Genomic DNA, 24634 nt, shown 5'->3' with positions numbered 1-24634 from the left:
TCTTACCCGATGATCATGTAGCTGATTCACACCCAGGGGGGTGGGTGGAGACCAGCATACATGTTAACATTAGAAGCTAAGTATCCCGTATTTCATTTTAGCAGTTATACAAAATAACAACATAAAATAAATAAGTACCTGGTAAGGAAGTCGACTTGAACCATTACTCTGCCATTTTAAGTACGCCTTCCTTACTGAGCCTAGCGATCCTCTTAGGATGCTGAGCGACTCCTAGGTGCTGAAGTATGAAGGGCTGCAACCCATACTAAAGGACCTCATCACAACCTCTAATCTAGGCGCTTCTCAAGAAAGAATTTGACCACCCGCCAAATCAACCAGGATGCGGAAGGCTTCTTAGCCTTCCGTACAACCCAAAAAACAACAATAAAAGCATTTCAAGAGAAAGATTAAAAAAGGTTATGGGATTATGGGAATGTAGTGGTTGAGCCCTCACCTACTACTGCACTCGCTGCTACGAATGGTCCCAGGGTGTAGCAGTTCTCATAAAGAGACTGGACATCTTTGAGGTAAAATGATGCGAACACTGACTTGCTTCTCCAATAGGTTGCATCCATAACACTCTGTAGAGAACGGTTCTGTTTGAAGGCCACAGAAGTAGCGACAGCCCTAACTTCATGTGTCCTTACCTTCAGCAAAGCAAGGTCTTCTTCCTTCAGATGAGAATGGGCCTCTCTAATCAAAAGCCTGATGTAGTAAGAAACTGCGTTCTTAGACATCGGTAAAGCAGGTTTCTCGACAGAACACCATAAAGCTTCTGATTGTCCACGTAATGGCTTTGTACGTCTTAAATAGTACTTAAGAGCTCTTACAGGGCAAAGTACTCTCTCTAGTTCGTTCCCAACCAAGTTGGACAGGCTTGGGATCTCGAACGACTTGGGCCAAGGACGAGAAGGAAGCTCGTTTTTAGCTAAAAAACCAAGCTGCAAGGAACATGTAGCCGTTTCAGATGTAAAACCTATGTTCCTGCTGAAGGCGTGAATCTCACTGACTCTTTTAGCTGTCGCTAAGCAAACGAGGAAAAGAGTCTTCAACGTGAGATCCTTAAAAGAGGCTGATTGAAGCGGTTCGAACCTTGCTGACATCAGGAACCTTAAAACCACGTCTAGGTTCCAGCCTGGTGTAGTCAACCGACGCTCCTTTGAGGTCTCAAAAGACTTAAGGAGGTCCTGTAGATCTTTGTTGGTGGAAAGATCTAAGCCTCTGTGGCGGAAGACCGCTGCCAACATGCTTCTGTAACCTTTGATCGTAGGAGCTGATAGGGATCTTACATTCCTTAGATGTAAAAGGAAGTCAGCTATCTGCGTTACAGAGGTACTGGTTGAGGAAACTGCATTCGCCTTGCACCAGCTTCGGAAGACTTCCCATTTTGACTGGTAGACTCTGAGAGTGGATGTCCTCCTCGCTCTGGCAATCGCTCTGGCTGCCTCCTTCAAAAAGCCTCTAGCTCTTGAGAGTCTTTCGATAGTCTGAAGGCAGTCAGACGAAGAGCGTGGAGGCTTGGGTGTACCTTCTTTACGTGCGGCTGACGCAGAAGGTCCACTCTTAGAGGAAGAGTCCTGGGAATGTCCACTAGCCATTGCAGTACCTCGGTGAACCATTCTCTCGCGGGCCAGAGGGGAGCAACCAACGTCAACCGTGTCCCTTTGTGAGAGGCGAACTTCTGTAGTACCCTGTTGACAATCTTGAACGGAGGGAACGCATACAGGTCTAGATGGGACCAATCCAGAAGAAAGGCATCCACGTGAACTGCTGCTGGGTCTGGAATCGGAGAACAATACATCGGGAGCCTCTTGGTCATCGAGGTAGCGAATAGATCTATGGTGGGCTGACCCCACAGGGCCCATAGTCTGCTGCAAACATTCTTGTGAAGGGTCCACTCTGTGGGGATGACCTGACCCTTCCGGCTGAGGCGATCTGCCATGACATTCATGTCGCCTTGAATGAACCTCGTTACCAGCGAAATCTTTCGATCTTTCGACCAAATGAGGAGGTCCCTTGCGATCTCGAACAACTTCCTCGAATGAGTCCCTCCCTGCTTGGAGATGTACGCCAAGGCTGTGGTGTTGTCGGAGTTCACCTCCACCACCTTGCTTAGATGGAGGGACTTGAAGTTTATCAAGGCCAGATGAACTGCCAATAGCTCCTTGCAGTTGATATGAAGTGTTCTTTGCTCCTGATTCCACGTGCCCGAGCATTCCTGTCCGTCCAGTGTCGCACCCCAGCCCGTGTCCGATGCGTCCGAGAAGAGACGATGGTCGGGGGTCTGAACAGCCAATGGTAGACCTTCCTTGAGAAGAATGCTGTTCTTCCACCACGTTAGGGTAGACCTCATCTCTTCGGAAATAGGCACTGAGACCGCATCTAGCGTCATGTCCTTTCTCCAGTGAGCAGCTAGATGATACTGAAGGGGGCGGAGGTGGAGTCTCCCTAACTCGATGAACTGGGCCAGCGATGAAAGTGTCCCTGTTAGACTCATCCACTGCCTGACTGAGCATCGGTTCCTTCTTAGCATGCTCTGGATGCAATCTAGGGCTTGACTGATCCTGGGGGCCGACGGAAAAGCCCGAAAAGCTCGACTCTGAATCTCCATACCTAGATAGACAATGGTTTGGGATGGGACGAGTTGGGACTTCTCTATATTGACCAGGAGACCCAATTCCTTGGTCAGCTCCAAAGTCCATCTGAGATTCTCCAGACAGCGACGACTTGACGAAGCTCTTAAAAGCCAGTCGTCCAAATAGAGGGAGGCTCTGATGTCTGCCAAGTGAAGGAATTTGGCAATATTCCTCATCAGTTTGATAAACACAAGAGGTGCCGTGCTTAGGCCAAAGCACAGGGCTTGGAATTGGTACACGACCTTTCCAAAGACGAACCTTAGGAAAGGTTGGGAGTCTGGATGGACGGGGACGTGAAAGTACGCGTCTTTCAGGTCTAACGAGACCATCCAGTCTTCCTTCCTGACCGCTGCTAGGACCGACTTCGTCGTCTCCATTGTGGTGAACGTCTGCTTGGTGACAAAAGCATTGAGAGCACTGACGTCCAGCACCGGTCTCCAACCTCCTGTCTTCTTCGCTACCAGGAAGAGACGGTTGTAGAAGCCCGGGGATTGATGGTCCCGGACTATGACTACCGCTCCCTTTTGTAGCAAGAGCGACACCTCTTGTTGCAACGCTAGCCTCTTGTCCTTCTCCTTGTAGTTGGGAGAGAGGTTGATGGGAGAAGTTGCTAGAGGGGGACTGCGGCAGAACGGAATCCTGTACCCCTCCCTTAGCAACTTCACAGACTGAGTGTCTGCACCTCTGTTCTCCCAAGCCTGCCAGAAGTTCTTGAGCCTGGCTCCCACTGCTGTCTGGAGAGGTAGGCAGTCAGACTCTGCCTTTTGAGGACTTGGAACCCTTCTTCGATTTGCCACGATGACTGTCGGCACGGGTACCTCCTCTGCTGGAGGTTCTGCCACGAAAGGGCGGGATGAACCTAGACGCTGGTGTGTCCATCCTAGGTCTAGGCACGGAAGGTAAAGCTTTGGCCTTACGTGCGGAGGACGCCACCAGGTCATGGGTATCCTTCTGGATCAACGAGGCAGCCATCCCCTTGATCAGCTCTTCCGGAAAGAGACACTTGGAAAGCGGAGCAAACAACAACTCCGACTTCTGGCAAGGAGTGATCCCAGCCGACAAGAAGGAGCAAAGATGGTCTCTCTTCTTAAGCACTCCCGACACGTACGAAGCCGCAAGCTCACCAGACCCATCCCGAATGGCTTTGTCCATGCTAGACATGATAAGCATGGCAGAGTCCTTATCCGAAGGGGAAGTCTTTCTGCTTAACGCTCCCAAACACCAGTCGAGGAAGTTGAAGATCTCGAAAGCACGAAAGACTCCCTTCAACAGATGGTCCATGTCAGAGAAGGACCAGCAAATCTTAGATCGTCTCATAGCCAGCCTGCGGGGAGAGTCAACCAGACTTGAGAAGTCGCCCTGGGCAGAGGCAGGAACTCCCAAGCCGGGTTCCTCTCCCGTGGCATACCAGACGCTAGATTTGGAAGCAAGCTTGGTAGGCGGAAAAATGAAAGCAGTCTTTCCCAGCTGCTTCTTGGACTGCAACCACTCTCCCATAACCCTCAAAGCTCTCTTGGATGAGCGTGCAAGTACAAGTTTGGTAAAGGCAGGAGCTGCAGACTGCATGCCCAAAGCAAACTCGGAGGGAGGAGAGCGAGGGGAAGCAGACACAAACTGTTCCGGATACAAGTCCCTGAACAGGGCAAGGACCTTCCTAAAGTCTAAGGAGGGAGGCGTAGACTTGGGTTCTTCTAAGTCGGAGTGCGGATCGTCCATATGCGCAGCTTCGTCGTCATCAGATACTCCATCATCCGAAAGCTGAGGAGGAAGTGGCAAAGGTGGAGCAGAAAGCTGAACGGCTGAATCCGGCAGCACGGGTGCATGCGTAGCTGCTGCGGATCCAACATCATGCCGCTGCTGGTCAGTCTGCGAGCTGGCAACAACAAAAGCGGAGTGCAGGTGCGTGGGAGGGACTGCCGTGGGTTGCAGAGCATGCCGCATGGGTTGCGGAGCATGCCGCATTGCGTCAAAACACGGCAGCTCGACAGCACCTTCCCACTGCTGATGCGGTAGCTCACGCATGTCAACAGAGGGTGCAGCATGAACATGCGTCTGGCAGGGTCGACTGCGCATCGGTGGTGGAGCTCTCACAGGTGGAGTGTGGGAGCAGGCAGCCGCAGTATCTGCTGAGCGCACAACCGTGGCAGGTTGTAGGTTAACTGGTGCAGTGTCAACCTTCTCAGCACGATACTCCTGCATGAAGGAAGCAAGCTGAGACTGCATAGTCTGCAGCATGGACCACTTAGGGTCTACCGTGGTTGGTGCGGCAACAGACGGAGTAGTTGCCTGCTGCGGAACCACTCTACCTCTCTTGGGAGGTGTGCAGTCTTCGGAAGACTGCGGCGAGTCCGAACTGACCCAGTGGCTACACCTGGGCCGTTGGACTCGCTCGGAAGGGACCTTATGCTTGAGAGGTCGTGAGACCTTGGTCCAGCGTTTCTTCCTCGAAACTTCTTCCACAGACGAGGAATGACAGGGCTCATTCGTCTGTTTGTGGATGGGACGATCTCTGACAGATACGTCCGCAACCACTGAGGGTACATCCGTACGCTGATCAAGGCCTGTCGAACCCTTTGGTCCTTCGACATTGCTTCTCCCCTGGGCTTGGGAGCTTGCAAGAGGTCCCGGACTGGGAGAACGACTGGCACGAACAGATGTACCCTCATGCGCAACACTGACACTGACACTTTTCACTTCACTTGCACTCACTACACTTCCCACTGCACTTTGCGCTTTCAACTCTTTGACATCTGCCAAAAGTTGATTCCGGTCATTAGCTAATGACTCCACTCTGTCACCAAGAGCCTGAATGGCACGCATCATGTCCGCCATGGAGGGTTGAGCACTAGTAGCAGGGTCGGGAGTCACCACCACAGGGGAAGGAGTAGGTTGAGGGGCATGGGGAGAGGAAAAATCAAAAGAGCGAGAAGAACTCCTCCTGATCCTATCCTTCTCTAGCCTACGTGCATTCTTTAGGAATTCGTTAAAATCGAATTCCGAAAGCCCAGCGCATTCCTCACATCGATCTTCCAATTGACAGGATTTACCCCTACAATTGGAACAAACGGTGTGAGGATCTATGGAGGCCTTCGGAAGACGCCTAGAACAAGCCCTAACGCTACACTGCCTGTACTTAGGGACTTGAGAATGGTCAGACATCTTGAATTCTAGAAATAGTCAGGGGGGAAATCCAAAATCTAGCAAAGTTCATTAACAATAAATCCAAATGTAATCAAAAAGCTTGATAAGCTAATGATAAAGGTTCCTGAATAGCGAAGGCTAAAATCTAGAGCGAATACATCACCAAAATCGTGAAAAACAACTCCAGAAACAACAGCGTATCCAAGTAGGTCTTGCCGGTGGCACGACAGAGGAAAAATTGAGTTCTTGTTGACAAGAAGTACCTGAGTACCTACTCGACAGATGGCGCTGTTGTGTACACCCCCACCTGTATAGCGATCGCTGGCGTATCCCGACCTTAGATTTTTCTGTCGGGCAACAGAGTTGACAGCTACATGATCATCGGGTAAGATTAATATTGAAAAAGAAAATTTTGTTGGGATTGCAAATTATGTGCGTGGCAAGAAGATTGTTGGAGGCAGCATGAGGAAGGGTAGTGAATGGTGGAATGAAGGAGTGAAGGTAAAAGTGGAAGAGAAAAAGAGGGCATTTGAAGAATGGCTGCAGAGTAATAGTGTAGAGAAGTATGAAAGATATAGAGAGAAAAATGTGGAAGTAAAACACAAGGTGACTGAGGCAAAGAGGATGGCTGACCTGAGATGGGGTCAGGGATTGGGTCATTCATATGAAGAGAATAAGAAGTTCAGGAAAGAAGTGAAGAGAGTAAGGAAGGCTGGTTCGAGACTTGAAGAGACAGTGACAGATGGAAATGGAAGGTTGTTAAAAGGAGAGGAGGCAAGGAAAAGGTGAGCGGAATATTTTGAAAGTTTTCTGAATGTTGAAGATAGTAGAGAGGCAGATATAATTGCTGTTGCAGGTGTTGATGTGTCGGTGATGGGAGATGAGAATGAGAGATATTATTACGAGAGGAAGTGACGAGAGCACTAGATGAAACGTGAGTAGGAAAAGCACCTATTATGGATGGTGTAAGAACTGTGATGTTAAAGGAAGGGGGTGTGATTGTACTTGAATGGATGGTTGGCGAGATTGTTTAATATGTGTTTTATGTTTTCAATGGTACCAGTATTGGGTTTGTGCATGTATTGTACCACCATATAAGGGTAAGGGAGATGTGCATGAGTGTTGTAATTCAAGGGGTATTAGTTTGTTGAGTGCGATTTGAAAAGTGTATGGTAGATTACTGATTAATAGGATTAAGGATAAAGCAGAGAATAAAATCTTAGAAGTACAAGGTGGTTTTAGAAAAGGTAGGGGATGTATGGATCAGATTTTTACAATTAGGCAGATATGCAAGAAATATTTAACAAAAGGTAAGGAGGTGTATGTTGCATTTATGAATCTGGAGAAAACCTATGATAGAGTTTATACGGAAGCAATGTGGAATGTGATGGGGTTATATGGAGTTGGTGGAAGGTTGTTGCAAGCAGTGAAAAATTTCTATAAAGGTAGTAAAGCATGTGTTAGGATAGGAAATGAAGTGAGTGATTGGTTTCCAGTGAGAGTGGGGCTGAGACAGGGATGTGTGATGTTGCCATGGTTATTAACTTTTATGTTGATGGAGTGGTGAGGAGGTGAATACTCAAGTGCTTGGACGAGGATTGAAACTGATAGATGAGAATGATCATGAATGGTAGGTAAATCAGTTGTTGTTTGCGGATGATACTGTACTGGTTGCAGACTCGGGAGAGAAGCTTGGCCGATTAGTGACAGAATTTGGAAGGGTATGTGAGGGAAGGAAGTTGAGAGTTAATGTGGGCAAGAGTAAGGTTATGATATGTACGAGAAGGGAAGGTGGTGTGAGGTTGAATATCATGTTGAATGGAGAGTTACTTGAGGAAGTAGATCGGTTTAAGTACTTAGGGTCTGTTGTTGCAGCAAATGGTGGAGTGAAAGCAGATGTACGTCACAGAGTGGATGAAGGATGCAAAGTGTTGGGGGTCAGTGAAGGGAGTGCTAATGAATAGAGGGTTAGGCATGAATGCAAAGAGAGTTCTGTATGAAAAAGTGATTGTACCAACTGTGATGTATGGATCGGAGTTGTGGGGAATGAAAGTGACGGAGGGACAGAATTTGAATGTGTTTAAGATGAAGTGTCTGAGGAGTATGGCTGGTGTATCTAAAGTAGATAGGGTTAGGAACAAAGTGGTGAGAGTGAGAACGGGTGTAAGAAAAGATTTATCAGCTAGAGTGGATATGAATGTGTTGAGGGGGTTTGGCCATGTTGAAAGAATGGAAAATGGCTGTTTACTAAAGAAGGTGATGAATGCAAGAGTTGATGGGAGAAGTAAAAGAGGAAGGCAAAGGTTTGGGTGGATGGATGGAGTGAAGAAAGTTCTGGGTGATAGGAGGATAGATGTGAGAGAGGCAAGAGAGCGTGCTAGAAATAGGAATGAATGCCTTGGATGACTGCGGAGGTAGCAGCAGTGGGGGATCAGCTTATGAAGCTTCATCTGTGGTGGATAATGGGGGAGGGCGGGCTATGGCACCCTAGCAGTACCAGCAGAACTCGGTTGAGTCCCTCGTCAGGCTGAGAGGAGCGTAGAGAGGAAAGGTCCCCTTTTTTCATTTGTTTGATGTCGGCTACCCCCCAAAATTGGGGGAAGTGCCTTGGTATTTATAATAGAACAAGTTGCACTGACCAAATTTTCATTTTGAGACATGTACACCAATGCATAGAATAGAGGTATAGAAATCCCCTTTTGATGGGATTTGTGGACTATGAAAAAGCCTTTTCTAGTGTGCACTGGCCAATTTTGTGGGGGAGTCCTACGTTATCATGGAATTCCTCTTAAACTTGTAAATTTGATTAAATCTGTTCATGAGTAGAGCAAGTGCAAAGTTAATGGAGTCTTATCAAAAGAATTTCCATTGAACAGCGGAGTACTCCAAGAGAATGTGTTCTCACCTATGTTGTTTATCATTTTCATGGATTTTGTAATGCATAGAATAGTCAGAGATGGTGGAGAAGGATGGGACTGGATTGGTGATAGGAATTTAGCAGACCTAGAGTACAGTATGCTGATGATGCTGTCCTTGATAGCAGAACACCACAGGATTTGCAATGCTTGCTTATCAGAATGCATGCAATAACACATGAGGTTGGGCTGAAGATAAATAGGAGAAAGACAGAGATGATGAGAATGAAGCATGCATTGGAAGATGAAATATCATTAGAAGGAGAAAGGATTAATGAGGTAGAATTATTTAAGTACATGTATTTAGGAACTACGATTTTCCAATACAGGGTCTTTAGAATTAGAGTTTAGATAAAGATTGTAAAGAGCAAATCAGACAATGGCTAGGTTAAGTAAAATTTGGAAATCAAATTGCCTGTAACTACATATAAAAATCAGACTATATATCAGTTTAGTGAGATCGGTGTTCCTATACGGACACGAGTCATGGTATGACAAAGAAACAATCTCCAATAGATTTAGTAGATTTGAGAACAAAGCCCTCAAAAGGATATTGGGAGTTAAATAGCAGGACAGGATTAGAAATGAAACTATAAGAGAGATTACTCGAGTGCCATATGTGGATGAGATTATGATGAGATGAGGGGTAGATGGAGATGGTTTGGGCATGCTCTTCGCACTCCTCAAGAGATTAGTTCACCAAATGTTCAGCTGGACTCCACAAGGCACTACAAGAGTTGGAAGACCCAGGCCTACATGGCTGAGGTCTATGAAGTGGGAAGTAGATGATGAATGGAGAAGTATAGAATTAAAAGCTAAGTAGAGACGACTGACAAAAGCTAAACGAGGCCCTTTGCATCAATAGGCGTGGGAGATGATGATGACGAAATCTAAGCAATAAAAACTTATTATATATTAAATTTAAGCCCATACAAAAAAGGAAATGGAAATCTGCATTAACAGAAATTGAAATTCTATCTATCTAATCTATGGTTCTTAAAAACTGTCAAGTCCAATAATATATGAGACCGGGTTTTTGGACCAAAACAAGTTTCTTTTGTTTTCTAAAACCTCTTCATTTCATTCATAAAAAAATATGTCTTATGGTTAAAATAGTGTCACACTTGCTGCACTTGGGAATTGTCTGATTGAGGCGTACTGTACACATTAGAAACTCAAGGGTCAATCTCATAAGACCAATATGTAATCTAGCTAAAATCCCTTCATTTCTTTTGTCCTGCTTTGTTGATTCCCAAATAGGCTTGCTCTGTTTCAACTCATTATTTTGTGATTCATTATTCTACATAGTATGCCATTTTGTTATTATGAAATGGCTTACTGTGGTTACACAATCCATAACAGGGATTTTTATGCCAAGTTGTGGTAAATTTACTACTAATTTCACTACCAAAAACTCCAACAGGACCCAGAATCCATTATATTTCAATATTTACCCCTTAAGAATAAAATTTGCTGAGGAGCCCTTTAATTGTTATATTGTAGTCGCCGCAAGCTATCCAGGGGAAATATGCCCCACCCACATTCTAACGTCATGCTATAGTACTTCCACCACTCACGAGCGTTCCCGCTCAGCTCATACACAGCTTATGATGTTCAACATCTTTTTCACTATTAATTATAATTCCTACAATTATCTGTCACAGAAACATAACACTGGTACCTAGAAGTAAAGTTAAAACTATTGAAAATACACAATTATTGAGAGAGAGAGAGAGAGAGAGAGAGAGAGAGAGAGAGAGAGAGAGAGAGAGAGAGAGAGAGAGAGAGAGAGAGAGAGAGAGTTTCTTACACTTAAAATCATAGATCGCTTACTCTTAATCATGTATATAAAATCATAACTCTTACATTTAAAATCATTACATAAAGAATCATATGGCTCTTAAAATTAAAATCAATTTATATTTAAGATTATGACACTTACAATCATAAGGCCATAACAGCCGTGGCAGGGAGAACTGATTATCAAGGCTGAGAACAATAGGCTTGGGAGCAAGAAAGGTGGGAGAGGAGACCCAGCAACACTCCAGACAGGATTTAGCAAGAAAAATATAAAGGAAAAACAAGAAAGATGAAATAAAAAGCAAAATAAGAAAATAAGAGGAAAGTATCTGGGTAACCACGAAAATTGGATTGTTATCCACAGGGCTAGCAGACCGGATGTGCCAATCAGGCAGGGAAGGGAGAGAGGAAGCCGAGTTGAACAATCTTTTGTGAACGAAAACTAAAGGGAATTCAGGGAGCTAAGCGCAAAGCATAGAAATTGGAGTCGAAGGAATATGAAACTTTAGCAGCTGGTGGTTTATGTGATCAGACGAAGAATTGCAAAAGTGAGGTGGGGAGGGGGAAGGGGAAGGCGACGGAAACAAACAGCCAATGGCTGGCGCAGTGAGAGCAGTGCGAAGGAATGTTTTTATTTGGTTTACAAGTTCATCTACACATATTCTACATTAAATATATATTAACGCAGATAGAGTACAGTGGGAAATATAAAATATAACAGGATAGAAAGAATGAAAAGCATAATAAAATAAAAGGGAATAGAGGATTTTAGTTATAAAAATAAATACAGTAATATAAATGCATGAACGAGTGAGTACTGTATAAGAGAATATACAGAGAATTGGTGAAAAAAAAAGGGTACAAAAAAAGTAATAAAGACACAAAAAGCGTGGTGACAGATGGTAAGAGGGTTATGGGAGAGCCTCTGCGAGGTGTTCTGACTGGAACAAGAGTTGCAAAGAGACTGAGAAACAGATGATGAAAAGTGAAGAAGTGGACATTTGTTTTGCTTCTGTCAGACTGCATTCCGAAAATAATAGTATACAGTATTTCGATAGTTTTAAATTTAATTATAGATACTAAAGTTATGTTTTTGCGACAGATAATAGTAGGAATTATAATTAAACGAGTGAAGAAAGAAGTTAAAAGCCGAAATCTACTGGTAGTTTTGTTGAACAACATAAATCATGCTAGCACTGAGTGGGAACTCTCATGAGTGGTGGAAGCATGCCATGACGTCATAAGGTGGGCGTGGCCTATTTTGCCTGGATAGACCTTGGTGACTATAAAGGGCCACTTATGTATGTAACCTTGCAGGGCTTCTATGGCACTTCTTGAAACAGAATAAATGACAAACTTGAGAGACACCCTACTTTCAATTGTTTTAATAATAATTGCTAGCAAAATCACTGATAATTCTGATATAAATACTGATGCTTCAGAAGGTAAAGAGAACTGACTATTTTGTCTGAGGTTACTGCAGCATGGCCAGCACCCATTGAAGAATTACAACCGTAAGTATACATTGCATAGTGAGGTCCTTTCCCTTGAATTCTTTCCAAGACATGTTGATTATAGTTTTATTTCTTTGATAAATAAAAAAGATAGGAGCATATTCTTATTTTCTTCATGATCCAAGGTGAAGGAAAAACAGACTGTTGAATAAGGTTCATCCTGAGGTTTGTTGACTGTAACAGCCTATTTGCTCTAATTGGAAAAGGAGATTTATGATTGTTTATAAAAACCTCACTCTGGCTAAAGAGCTTCAAACTCCATTAAATAAGATATCGACACTGTGGCTAACAATGGAAGAATGGAGATTTCAAACATGGTTGCCAAGGACAGCAGAACATAACACAGTAGTAGTAGTAGTACAGTAATTATCAAAGAGATGGGACGGCTAGTCATATACATTCACGGCTAAACCTCTAACTTTTTAGTTTGTCAAAAAGTTGTGCTTTCTATCATAATAGCACAATGTATGTTGGATACAACTAAACTAAATGTTTTAGGTATTGATGCCACAAGTGTTATTTGTGATATTTTGTTAATATCTATCAAAAAACTTCAGAACCTTCTATAACCTACCCAATATAAATATCAAGAATCTACTGAACTCTACTGTACTACAGTGCACTAAAAACCAGCAGGTGGCAGAGGACTATTTACCTTTGGCTCTTTTCTTTGCTCGACACTTTGCTGCAGCTACACGCCTTAAAAATCTTCTCCTCTCAATTCTGTCAAGACCAGCTAAATCCTCTTTTGTATATCCTCGCTCCTTTAAACATACTGACTTCTTTAAGTGCCGTCGCACATTGCTCCCTTCATGTGACCAGTACCCACAGTGACCACAGGCTAAAAGGACATCACCAAATACTTCTTGCCCCATTAACATCACCTGAAAACATTTGAAATTGTGAGTTTTTCAGAAGTATATTGGAGATTGTTCAATACTTAAAGAAGATGGTTTCAACTACTATGGCCATATATAATTAGCTAAGATATAGAACGTAAGATAATATAAATAATTTTCTTAGTTTAAGTACACTTGTCCCTAAACAGTACTTTCCCTTTCCTGGTAAAAGTTCTTTATTTCTATGTTTAGATTCATTACAATCTACAAGTGGATCAACAGCCCTGCTAACATTTTAACCCATTGGCCACAATGACGTCCGCTGAACGTCAAAAAAGGCCAGATACAATACCCTTTGACGTGCCAGATACATTTACAAATACAAATCATATGGAACTTGAAATCATTTGTATATCCTACAAAAGAGTACAACACATGGTCATATATCACACCTTGGACATTTCAATAAAAATCGCTTCTCCCCTCCTTAGGCATTACAACGCATTATGTCCTGACCAACCTGTAAAACTCTGAATGTCCTGAAATTGCATGTTAGCAAAAAATGCTATTGAAGAAACAATTTTCCTCGCATTGTGTGTCTTAGGGATAGATACAGTATCAGGTCTTTTAATTAAGGCTGTCATTAAAATATGGATAGCCCCAATAGGAGGAAGTTTGTTGGTCTGGGTATTTTGAAACTAACTACAGTACCATTAAAGGACATGGATCTCTGTAAATAGACTTTTAAAGTCAACACAGGACAGAGGTAGTAATTCACTGACTATAGAGCCGAGATATGGGGTGGGTCCTGTCTCTGCAGAGGCTTTTCATTTTTGACCTGAAATGATGGTAATATACTCCCAATCTTTGCAAAAGGCCACCAGTTTGCTGAATCCAGAAAAATGTCACTAGAAAAAGTTTTTTGAAACAATTCTTTAAAGAAACTGAGGAGCTATCCAACCTAACCAAAAACTCCAGGATTGGGTGAGCTTATGAAACATGTCTGAGTCAAGATCCACACTGAAGGGATGCTTGATAGGTTCCATTAGAACAAATTTATATGAAAGTATAGTTGATGGCTGGAGCTTTCTCTCCTCAAAGGGATGCACCAAAAAGGAAGCCAAGGACGACAGGGTTATCTGATGTGGCGACCGACTCCATTCCAAAACCCCTAACTATTGAATTTGGGATATAGATTCAATTAGATCTCAAAGGTCCTTGCTTGATAAATACTCAGTAAAACCTGCAATTTCAGAAAATCTTTTCACCCATATGGAAAGGTGGGAAATGGCCTTGGTTCTACACAAGGAGCCTAACCAGGTTTAAAAGAATGTAAATTAAAATACATACTACAAGGCTATCTCCTAGTCAGACTATCTGACATCAGCCCCTATTATACAAAGACTGGCATGTCTATCTAGTCTTAAAATAGGAAAAATTCCCAAAATTGTGGCTTTACTTAAATCTCTTCTTTTATATCTCATTTTCCCTGTTGGAGCCCCTGGGCTTATAGTATCCTACTTTTCCAACTAGGGTTGTAGCTTAGCAAGTAATAATAATATGACAAATTCGTAGATAATTTGTATTTTTCCTAACTAAACAAACCTTAGCTATTTAAAGTGGGTAATTACTTTCGCGTAGCTAAAAGGACGAGCCATAAAATTTCAACGAGGGATTATTACCCCTCCGCTAGTTAGCGGGGGGTAGGGAGGGTAGCTAGCTACCCTCCCCCCTCACACACCTGTGTTGTAGCTCCACTTTTGCTTAGAGGTAGGACTTCATGGGGACAGGGCTGGTGGGCAAGTTTGATTAAATAGCTAAGGTTTGTATAATTAGGAAAAATACAAATTATCTACGAATTTGTCATTTGTTCCGTAACTGGAATACAAACGATGCTATTTAAAGTGGGTGACTTAACCCTTAGGAAGGGTGGAACAAGTCCCAGCCATACTGACTTTTGGCTTTGCCTGGGGACTCATTATCTGAGTGTGTCAGCACTCAACAATAAAGAGTCCCTGCACCTCGCTCGCACCTTGCTATGTAAGAGCTGCGGCCTACGTAAGATGTGTGTGAAGGAATATATGTGACTCGTCCTAGGAAGTTGACCTGAAATTCTTTAGATGGAAACTTAAGGTTAGGACTCTCCCAATACCACCTCGTCAGGGTATGGGGACGCGACAGTATTAACTTAATACTGTACTAGGAACACAAGGGAACATGGTTTACCTGCAGAGGTTTGAAGTCAGCTGTGCAGAGAACTCAGGATGCTGCTTTCCCCAAGAGAGGGGAGGATGAAGAAAAGAATAAGGGCCAGGCATACCTATTCATTCATGCAGACTAAAACCGGGTAACAATGCCCTCAACCCTCTGCTACTTGTCCATTAAGGAATCTAAGGTTTAAACCAGCTGTTGTGCAGCCACCACAGGGCCGATAGAGAACGTATCGAGCCTCCTGTGGGTCACGTCTTGCAGGTAGTGGGCTGTGAAGGTCATTTGACGCTTCCACACCCCTGCTTGCAGAACCTGTATCACTGAGAAGTTTTTCTTGAAGGCCAGGGAGGTAGCTACTCCCCTGACATCATGAGCTCTAGGGCGACGTGACGGAGGAGGGTCAGGATTCAGGGACAGATGGATGGCCTTGCGAATCCATGCTGAGATGGTGTTCTTGGTAACCCTCCTCTTCGTTCTCCCAGTGCTGACAAACAAAGCCCGCACTTGGGGACGAACTGCAGCTGTTCTCTTCAGGTATAGCCTCAGACTCCTTACTGGGCACAGTAGGAGATGGTCTGGGTCATCTGTTACGGAGCGAAGACTCGAAATCCGGAAGGAGTCGAAGCGAGGGTCCAGCACTCCCGGATTCTGAGTCTTAGCAATAAACTCAGGGACGAAGCTGAACTTTACCTCCCCCCATCCCCTTGAATGGGCGATGTCATACGAGAAAGACCATGAAGTTTGCTAACACGCTTGGCTAACGCCAAAGCTAGTAGGAACACCGTCTTCCAAGTCAGTTGGCGATCTGAAGCCTGGCGTAATGGTTCGTAGGGAGGTCTCTTAAGAGACCTGAGGACTCGAACCACGTTCCATGGAGGAGGTCTCACTTCCGACTAAGGGCAGGTAAGTTCATAACTACGTATGAGTAACGAAAGTTCTAGCGAAGAAGAAATGTCCACTCCTTTGAGCTTGAAAGCTAGACTTAAGGCTGAGCGATAGCCTTTCACTGCCGAGACTGAAAAGCGCATTTCTTCTCGCAAATTCACGAAGAACTCCGCTATTGCTGGAATAGTGGCATCAAGTGGAGAGATACCCCTTCCATGACACCAACCACAGAAAACTGTCCACTTCGCCTGGTAGACTCCTGCGGATGACTTTCGCATGTGTCCAGACATCCTTTCCACAACTTGTTGCGAAAAGCCTCTCTCTGTGAGGAGATGCTGGATAGTCTCCAAGCATGAAGCCGAAGTGAAGCTACGGCTTTGTGAAAGATGTTGGCGTGTGGTTGTTTGAGTAGCTCGTGTCGTGGAGGGAGTTCTCTCGGAGGCTCCGTAAGGAGTTGCAGAAGGTCCGGGAACCTTTCCGCGTGATGTCACAGCGGAGCTATGAGAGTCATCGAGAGGTTGACCGATAGTCTGGTCTTGTTGAGTACCCTCCTCATCAGGCAGAACGAGGGAAAGGCGTAAACGTCAATGTTGTCCCACCGTTGCTGGAAAGCATCTTGCCAGAGAGCCTTGGGGTTCGGGACTGGGGAACAGTACAGCGACAGTTTGAAATTCAAGGCTGTCGCGAACAGATCCACAATCGGGGAACCCCACAAAGTCAGGACTTTGTTGGCTACTTGACGATCCAAAGACCACTCAGTACTCACTATCTGAGACGCTCTGCTCAGACTGTCGGTGAGCACATTCCTCTTGCCCGGAACGAAGCAAGCCAAAAGTGGAATCGAGTGGACTTCGGTCCATCTCAGTATCTCTACTGCAAGATGGGATAGCTGTTCTGAAAAGGTACCTCCCTGCTTGTTGATGTAAGCCACTACTGTGGTGTTGTCGCTCATCACCACCACAGAGTGACCCGCCAGGTGCTGTTGGAACTGTTGAAGGACCAGAAAAACAGCCTTCATTTCTAGCAGATTTATATGGAGTCACTTTTCTGATTCTGACCATAGGCCTGAAGTCGTGTGGTTCAGAACGTGGGGCCCCCACCCTTTCTTTGAGGCGTCCGAAAACAGCATCAAATCCGGGGGAAGACGAGAAGATCCACTCCATTTCGTAGGTTCTCGTCTGCCACTCACCACTGAAGGTCCGTCTGTTCCGCGAGACCCATAGGGATCAAGACGTCCGGGGAATCATGTCCTTGACTCCACACCGGGACTTGTGTCGCCATTGCAGGGATCTCATTCTGAGGTGACCGTTGGGAACTAGACGGACCAAGGATGAGAGATGGCCGAGGAGACGTAACCACGATTGGGCTGGGAGTTCGTCTCGTCTGAGGAAAGGACTTGCGACCTTTCTCAGCCTTGCTATCCTGCTGTCTGATGGGAAGGCTCTGTGGAGATTGGTATCCAATATCATGCCTAGATATACCAGTCTTTGGGAAGGAAGCAGAGAAGACTTCTTGAGATTTACCATGATCCCTAGATCTTGGCAAATTCCCAAAAGTTTGTCTCGGTGTCGAAGAAGGGTTGACTCCGAGTCTGCTAAGATCAGCCAGTCGTCCAGATAACGGAGGAGACAGATGCCGATCTTGTGTGCCCACGAAGTTATCAGGGTGAACACTCTGGTGAAAACCTGAGGTGCTGTGGAGAGACCAAAGCATAGCACCTTGAACTGGTAGATCTTGTTGCCTAGGCTGAATCTTAAGTACTTCCTTGAAGACGGATGGATTGGGATCTGGAAGTACGCGTCCTTCAGATCCAGTGTGCACATGAAGTCTCGCTGTCTCACTGCAAGTCTGACCGTGTCTGCCGTCTCCATGCTGAACGGGGTCTTCTTGACAAACCTGTTCAGAGCTGAGAGGTCGATGACTGGTCTCTAGCCTCCAGACGCCTTCTTTACAAGAAAGAGTCGACTGTAGAAGCCTGGGGACCCGTCGACGACCTCTTGGAGAGCATCCTTCTTCAACATGGTCTTGACTTCTGCCCAAAGGACTTGCCCTCTTGCCGATCCCATGGCAAGAGAGCTCAACGACACTGGATTCGCTGTCAGGGGAGGAAGAGATGTTATGAACGGGACCTCGGATGGAGTGCAGCCATAGGATGCTGAAGGGCCCGTAAGGGCGAAGCCGTAGGGCGCGTGCGTGCAGGGGGAATATCCCTAGCGTGCGGGCGCGCAGAAGGGCGCTAGTCAGGAATAGAAGTTCTGGCAGTGGGTGCGTGGGCGCGATGGAGACTGCGGGCGATGGCGCGTAGGCAAGGGATGGCGAGCAGGCGAGATCTGATGGCGAGTCGGCGATCGTGGAGGAGAGCGCTGGCGAGCAGGAGAGGAAGAAGGTTTCTCCTTGGAGCCCTGATCCGAAGATCGAGGGCGAGCAGGCGAGTGATGACGAGCAGGCAAGCGTTGGCAAGCAGGAGACTGCTGGCGCGCAGGAGATCGCTGACGAGCAGGAGACCGAGGGCGTCCATGGCGTGTATCAGGCCGAGGGCGTGCAGAGGTCCGTTGGCGAGCAGGAGATCGTGGGCGCGTAGTCTCTGGAACTGCAGGGCGAACAGGAGATCGTGGGCGTGCAGGGGCTCGTGGGCTTGCAGGAGGGTGCTGGCGAGATGAGGCAGCAACCAGTGAGCGCTTGCGCGCAGGCGAACGTTGCCGCACAGGGGAAACCTGGCGTTTAAGGGACTTACACACAATGTGTGAAAGCCCCTTTTGCCCCGAAGGGACCGGTGCCCGTTTGAAAACAGGATGAGTGGGCGCCCACAGCGTGTCAGCAGCCAGGAAAGGTGAAGGCAGGTCAGCAGGTCTGGCAGGCGTAGGAGATCGCGAACGATCTGCGGAGAGGTCCAGGTCCAAGGAAGTAGCAGGAACGGTAGCTGAAAGACGAGGTTCCTCTGCGGGGGACTGCAAGGATGAAGATCCAAAGAGGCGCCTCCTAACACCCTTGTGAGGAGAAGGAAGACCTCGGCGACGAAGAGGAAGGCGAGCCTTACGTCGGATGCGTCCTCTGGGAGCAGCAGGCAAACCATCGGCAGTCCTCCGAAGAGGAGTCTGTCAGTGAACTCCCCCGGGGGGGGAGAATCACCCGCAGGAGAGACCGTTGGACTTAGATCCTCCCTCGAAGGATGTTCGGAAGGGGGAGCTAAGCCTTCAGCTACTACAGGAGCAGGGGTTTGAACACTCTCATTGGAAGCGTCTGCCACAACAGCCTCGACAATAGACAGAATGTCAACCTCTGCTACCGCCGGTGACTGTTTGACAGCTGCTCCCAACCTGAACATGTCAAACAGGGCTTCCTTGGAAGGCGAACCCTGAAGCCCCAAGGAAGCTCAAAGCTGCAAAAGATCATCATTAACAGGAGAAATAATTAAATCCTCCCCCGGGGGAGGAGGAGGAGCTGCCTTGCTATGGAAGGCAACTCCCTCTCCCAAACCCCGAGATCGGTCAACAACAGTACGGCCTACGCTACCACTCGACGGCCTCTCACGAGAGGACGACCGAGTGGGAGCTCCGGAGGTGGTTTGGGCTACGGAAGAAGAGTCCTTAGGATTTTCCTTCTTCAAAGAAACCTTTTAAGGAGAAATATCCCGTCTAGACTTTTTTTTCCGGCGCCGAGAAAACCTCTCCCACTGGGAGGTAGGCCACTCCCTACATTCCATACAAACATTATCACTTTCACATTGCTGACCCCTACAATAAGGGCATAAGGTGTGAGGATCCGTCTCGATGGAAGACATGAAAGTCCCACAAGGGCAGTCAGGTAACCCAGGGCACTTCCGCATTGTAGAGGCCAACTTCACAACACTCTGAGAAAAAGAATGAAAAAGCAATTATTTATTGGCTGTCAAAAAGGTGAGGGTGAAGGCGGACACGTCCGATCACCACCCGAGCCAAAGTAAAAGTGGAGCTACAACACAAAGTGAGTGAGGGGGGAGGGTAGCTAGCTACCCTCCCTACCACCCCCCCCCCCCCCCCGCTAACTAGCGGTGGGGTAATAATCCCTCGTTAAAATTTTATGGCTCGTCCTTTCAGCTACGCGAAAGTAATTACCCACTTTAAATAGCGTGGTTAGTATTCCAGTTGCGGAACAAACTAATAATAAAGGGGATTCCCAGTCCCCTTGTCCAGAGAAGAAAAGTCCCCTTTTGTTTTTGTTTTTTTTTCTCGGCTACCGCCATAAATTGAGGAAAGTGGCTTGGTGGATAGATAAAACTCAAATCTAACATATCCTTCCATTAATGATACAGCACCAGGCGTAGCTAGATAGTCAGGCCTACCACAAGACATACCTTACAGTAGGAACATTAACCCCCACTATAGAAAGAATTTTCATCCAAAGTAGCTTTACTTGACTATCCCATCTCTATCCAATACCCATATCAGATGAAATTGGAAGGTTATAACATCCAGTCTAGCTAACTAGTCAGGCCTAGCACAAGGTACAAACTAATGTAGGAAGGCAGGCACATCCACCCTTGTCTAAGTAACATCACATAAAAAAAAACTTTTTTTTATTTAGGACATGTGAATGTTGTGATGTACCCTAATCTCATCCCCGACAGACAACCATGATATAATAATAAGTAACTTACGGGAGAGAAGGGGAAGGTACTTTAAAAACTGAAAAAGGGACCTCATTAACAAATAACATGCATGAAAATCTTTTCTTATAACTGTAATGCAAATTTTAATTTTCATCAAAATTTGATATTACTGTATGCATCAAATATTACTTAAACATAATACATCTATGAACTTCTTAATAATTTTTATTATTAGAAATTCTATGCAAATGGTTTACCACCGAATAGCTTACATGTGTATGCTATAAAGTTATCATGTACTGTATATCTGTTTTTGATTACTGCATTGTGCAGGGAGGGAAACGGTGCAAAGCAGGTCAGGTGTAAAGGAGCACACCCCGTTTGAAAATGTTAGGCTGCGAACAGCACCGCAGACCCATGAATGCATGAACTTTTATATAATTGGTTATACTGTTCTTTGTAATCATCATCCTCTCCTCCTACGCATAGTGGCGCAAAGGGCCTCAGTTAGATTTCAACAGTCGTCTCTATCTTGAGCTTTTAAATCAATACTTCTCAATTCATCACCTCCTACTTCACACTTCATAGTCCTCAGTCATGTAGGCATGGGTCTTCCAACTCTTCTAGCGCCTTGTGGAGCCCAGTTGAAAGTTTGGTGAACTAATCTCTCTTGTGGAGTGCAAAGAGCATGCCCAAACCATCTCATTTACCCCTCACCATGATCTCATCCACTTATGGCACTCAAGTAATTTCTCTTATAATTTCACTTCTAATCTTATTCTTCTCAGGGCTTTGTTCTCAAATCTATAAAATCTGTTGGATATTTTTTCATTGTCATACCACAACTCTTGTCCATATAGTAACACAGATCTGAATCTTATATGTAATTTCAGGCGATGCGATATCCAAATTTTACTCAACCTACCCTTTGTCATATTTGCTTTTTTCAAACTTTCATTTTCAGAAGTAAAACAAGATCCAACAGTCAAGATAGCAGCTCAACAGTACACCCATACTCATTACGGTCAAGGACAAAAATGGCTATTCTGTAATAGGTGGTTGGGTTGGGCTTCCTCCTCACACCACCGGTCAATTGACAACTATTCTAAAAGGACAAAATGTTTGTATACATGTAAGAACAAATAAAAAAAAATATCACGAGATATTTAGAGGTAATCAAATATTTTAAAAATAAATAAATACCAAATAGCATCATTTACAACATTCAATCTTTCTAACAATTCTATAAGAAAACGCAAAGAAATATATCTTATAGTACAGTATTCTATAAAAGTTTACCTTACGGCCCCCTTTCTTTCTGATGCCTCTATTTGTCGACTCATGATTTCGGGTGAAGACTCGCAACAGAAATGGTTCTTCCTCCTTGATAGCATACACTCCATGAAGGTTCAAAAACTCAGGAGTAAACCATTCTGCAATCTAAAGGAAGAAAATCAAAAGAATAAATGTTTTTTATCTACCTTCCAATATTAATGGATATTAATCTTATACTTTTACTAAAACAATTAGGCTTAGCTGGGAAAGTCAACTGAGAGCTGACTGATTAATAAAAATCTATAATTTCCTAACTGTCCGAGGACCATATATGTGTACCGAGCAGATGGATTGGTGGACAACTAAGTAAGTGAAGTATGTAACAAGTTCGTACCAATGAAACAAACATTGCCTATACTGCATCTTTTAATGATTGAATTAATGATGTGCTTTACTACTCTGCTTTTCAGCTAAATTTCATCCACAACGCTATATTTAGCTGCCTTATACTGTACTAGCATGCTCCCTAAACAGCAGATATATGTTCACCCCATAGAAAATTGGTTCCGGAGTGGATTTTGTACCGTAATTTTATTTGCATGATGAGTCATATTTTACATGTAATTGCCTATGCCTTCTTAATTTCTGCCTTTGTCATAGGGTCATCCTCCTCATCGCCGACGTTCACTTGCATGGCTTCAAACTCATTTAGGTCGTCCGCCGTATGCTCCTTGAGCTCATTAATGTCATCCTCATCGACTTACAGACCCATGAACCTACCAAATGTAACGATCTCAGCAACCTTAGGTTGTGCAACAATTTCAGGATCGTCAACTTCTTCAGCATCAGCTTTACCTAGGCCTACGTGGAAGCCCTCGAAGTCTCGTGCGGAGATGGCATGAGGCCAAACTTCTTCCACGAAGAGTTCAAGGTGGGCTTTGAAACCTCCTCCCAAGCTTTATCAAGGAGTCCGAGGCATATCAAACACTGAAGTTTGTGCTGTCAGTGTATAGAGCTTGAAGTTGGAAATCCACTGCTGATCCATGGGTTAGAGGAGAGGGATGGTGTTAGGCCGAAGATAGAGAACCTTGATGAATGAATAATCCAGAAGGATATCATCCTCAAAGCCTGGAGGGTGCGCAGGGGTATTGTCCAACACCAGCAGGCATGAATTCCAGAGGGAGGCACTTCTCTTCCAAATATTTTTTCACAGTAGGGGCCAAACAAAGATTTACCCACTCGGTGAACAAGAGTCTTGTTACTCAGGCTTTTTCATTAGCCCTTCGCACCACCGGAAGCTTCTCCTGCTTTATGGGCCTTGAAGACTAGAGGAGTCTTCGGGTGATACACCAGCAGGGGCTCGACCTTACAATCCCGACTGGCGTTTGCACAGAATGCAAGGGTAAGCCCGTCCATCATAAGCCTATGCCCAGATAGCTTCTTTTCTTCCTCTGTGATGTATGTCCGACATGACATTTTCTTCCAAAAAAGCGCAGTTTCATCACAGTTGAAGACTTGCTGGAGACTCTAGCCTTCCCGGAGAGTTAACTCCTCAAACGTCTTAACAAAGGCTTTGCCAGCTTTCGTATCCTGTCAGACAGCCTCCCCATGCCTCACCACCGAATGAATTCCAGACCGTCTCTTGAATTTTTCAAACCACCCACAAGAAGCCTTGAACTCTGAAGTGCCTGCTTCGATGACTCTTTTCCTGCGTCGTCTTCGAACTAAGAACACACGATATCACCAAAAATGGTGCTGACCTTGTGGCTGATTGTTATCTTGGTAATTGAGTCTCCAGCAATTTCCTTGACCTTAATCCAAAGGAGAAGCAGTCTCTCCATCTCATCATGGACATGGCTCTTCTTTCTTTCCCTGCACATCATCAACATTTATATAACGAAGGAAGTGAATAACGCAACATGATACAGTGCAGTAACTAAAAGCACAAAATCAAAATCACTAACATGAATTAAATGTGAATGATAGTGCTGCTGAAACGAAATACGTAGATGCAGGATGGGATAGATGCTGACCAATAAGAGTGCAGGATCTTATGGTGGTAACTTGCATCAATTAGCTATGGTAAGCAGCTCTTCTAGGAGAATGACACTCCAAAATCAAACCACTGTTCTCTAGTCTTGGGTAGTGTCATAGCCTCTGTACCATGGCCTTCCAGTGTCTTGGGTTAGAGTTCTCTTGCTTGATGGTACACTCGGATACACTATTCTATCTAATTTCTCTTCCTTCTGTTTTATTAAATTTTTCATAGTTTATTTAGGAATTATTTATTTTTATGTTATTGTTCTTAAAATTTTCTATTTTTCCTTGTTTCCTCTTCTCATTGAACTATTGTCCCTGTTGGAGCCCCTGGGCTTATAGCATCCTGCTTTTCCAACTAGGGCTGTAGCTTAGCAAATAATAATAATAATAATAATAATAATAATAATAATAATAATAATAATATCAATAATATTTCTATATATATATATATATATATATATATATATATATATATATATACATATATATATACATATATATATACATATATATATATATTTATATATATATATATATATATATATATATATATATAATGTGTGTGTATGTATATACAATACATATAATGTTGATGGCAACTAATGAATAGAATTTAGCATACAGTGCAGAGACACACACTTACTGCATTCTGGATAAAGTACTTGAGCAACATTTAATATGTTTATACAGTAGTGTATCTAACAATGATGGCCACTAACTTGAATGAAAGAACTAATCGTCACTCGAACTGAATACTGTACTATAGAAGTACAGTATGAATGTACTATAA

The 24634-nt window shown here is 44.5% G+C and overlaps 1 protein-coding gene across 2 annotated transcripts in view; it reads right to left on the bottom strand.

Moving 5' to 3' along the window:
• The window catches only part of LOC137649483 (uncharacterized), a 742412-nt gene that overhangs the window by 695462 nt on the left and 22316 nt on the right, over window positions 1-24634 (bottom strand). For both annotated transcript variants that reach the window (XM_068382470.1, XM_068382476.1), the window contains exons 3-4: window positions 21829-21969; window positions 12662-12890 (exon numbers count right to left, since the gene is read on the bottom strand). In XM_068382470.1, the coding sequence (XP_068238571.1) occupies window positions 12662-12890; window positions 21829-21969 (370 nt within the window). The remainder of the gene's footprint in view (window positions 1-12661; window positions 12891-21828; window positions 21970-24634) is intronic.

The sequence above is a fragment of the Palaemon carinicauda genome, chromosome 1 (assembly GCF_036898095.1).
Source record: "Palaemon carinicauda isolate YSFRI2023 chromosome 1, ASM3689809v2, whole genome shotgun sequence".
NCBI classification, from domain to species: domain Eukaryota; kingdom Metazoa; phylum Arthropoda; class Malacostraca; order Decapoda; family Palaemonidae; genus Palaemon; species Palaemon carinicauda.
The sequence above is the reverse complement of the archived record's forward strand: the minus strand, read 5'-3'. Positions and strand labels throughout refer to the sequence as shown.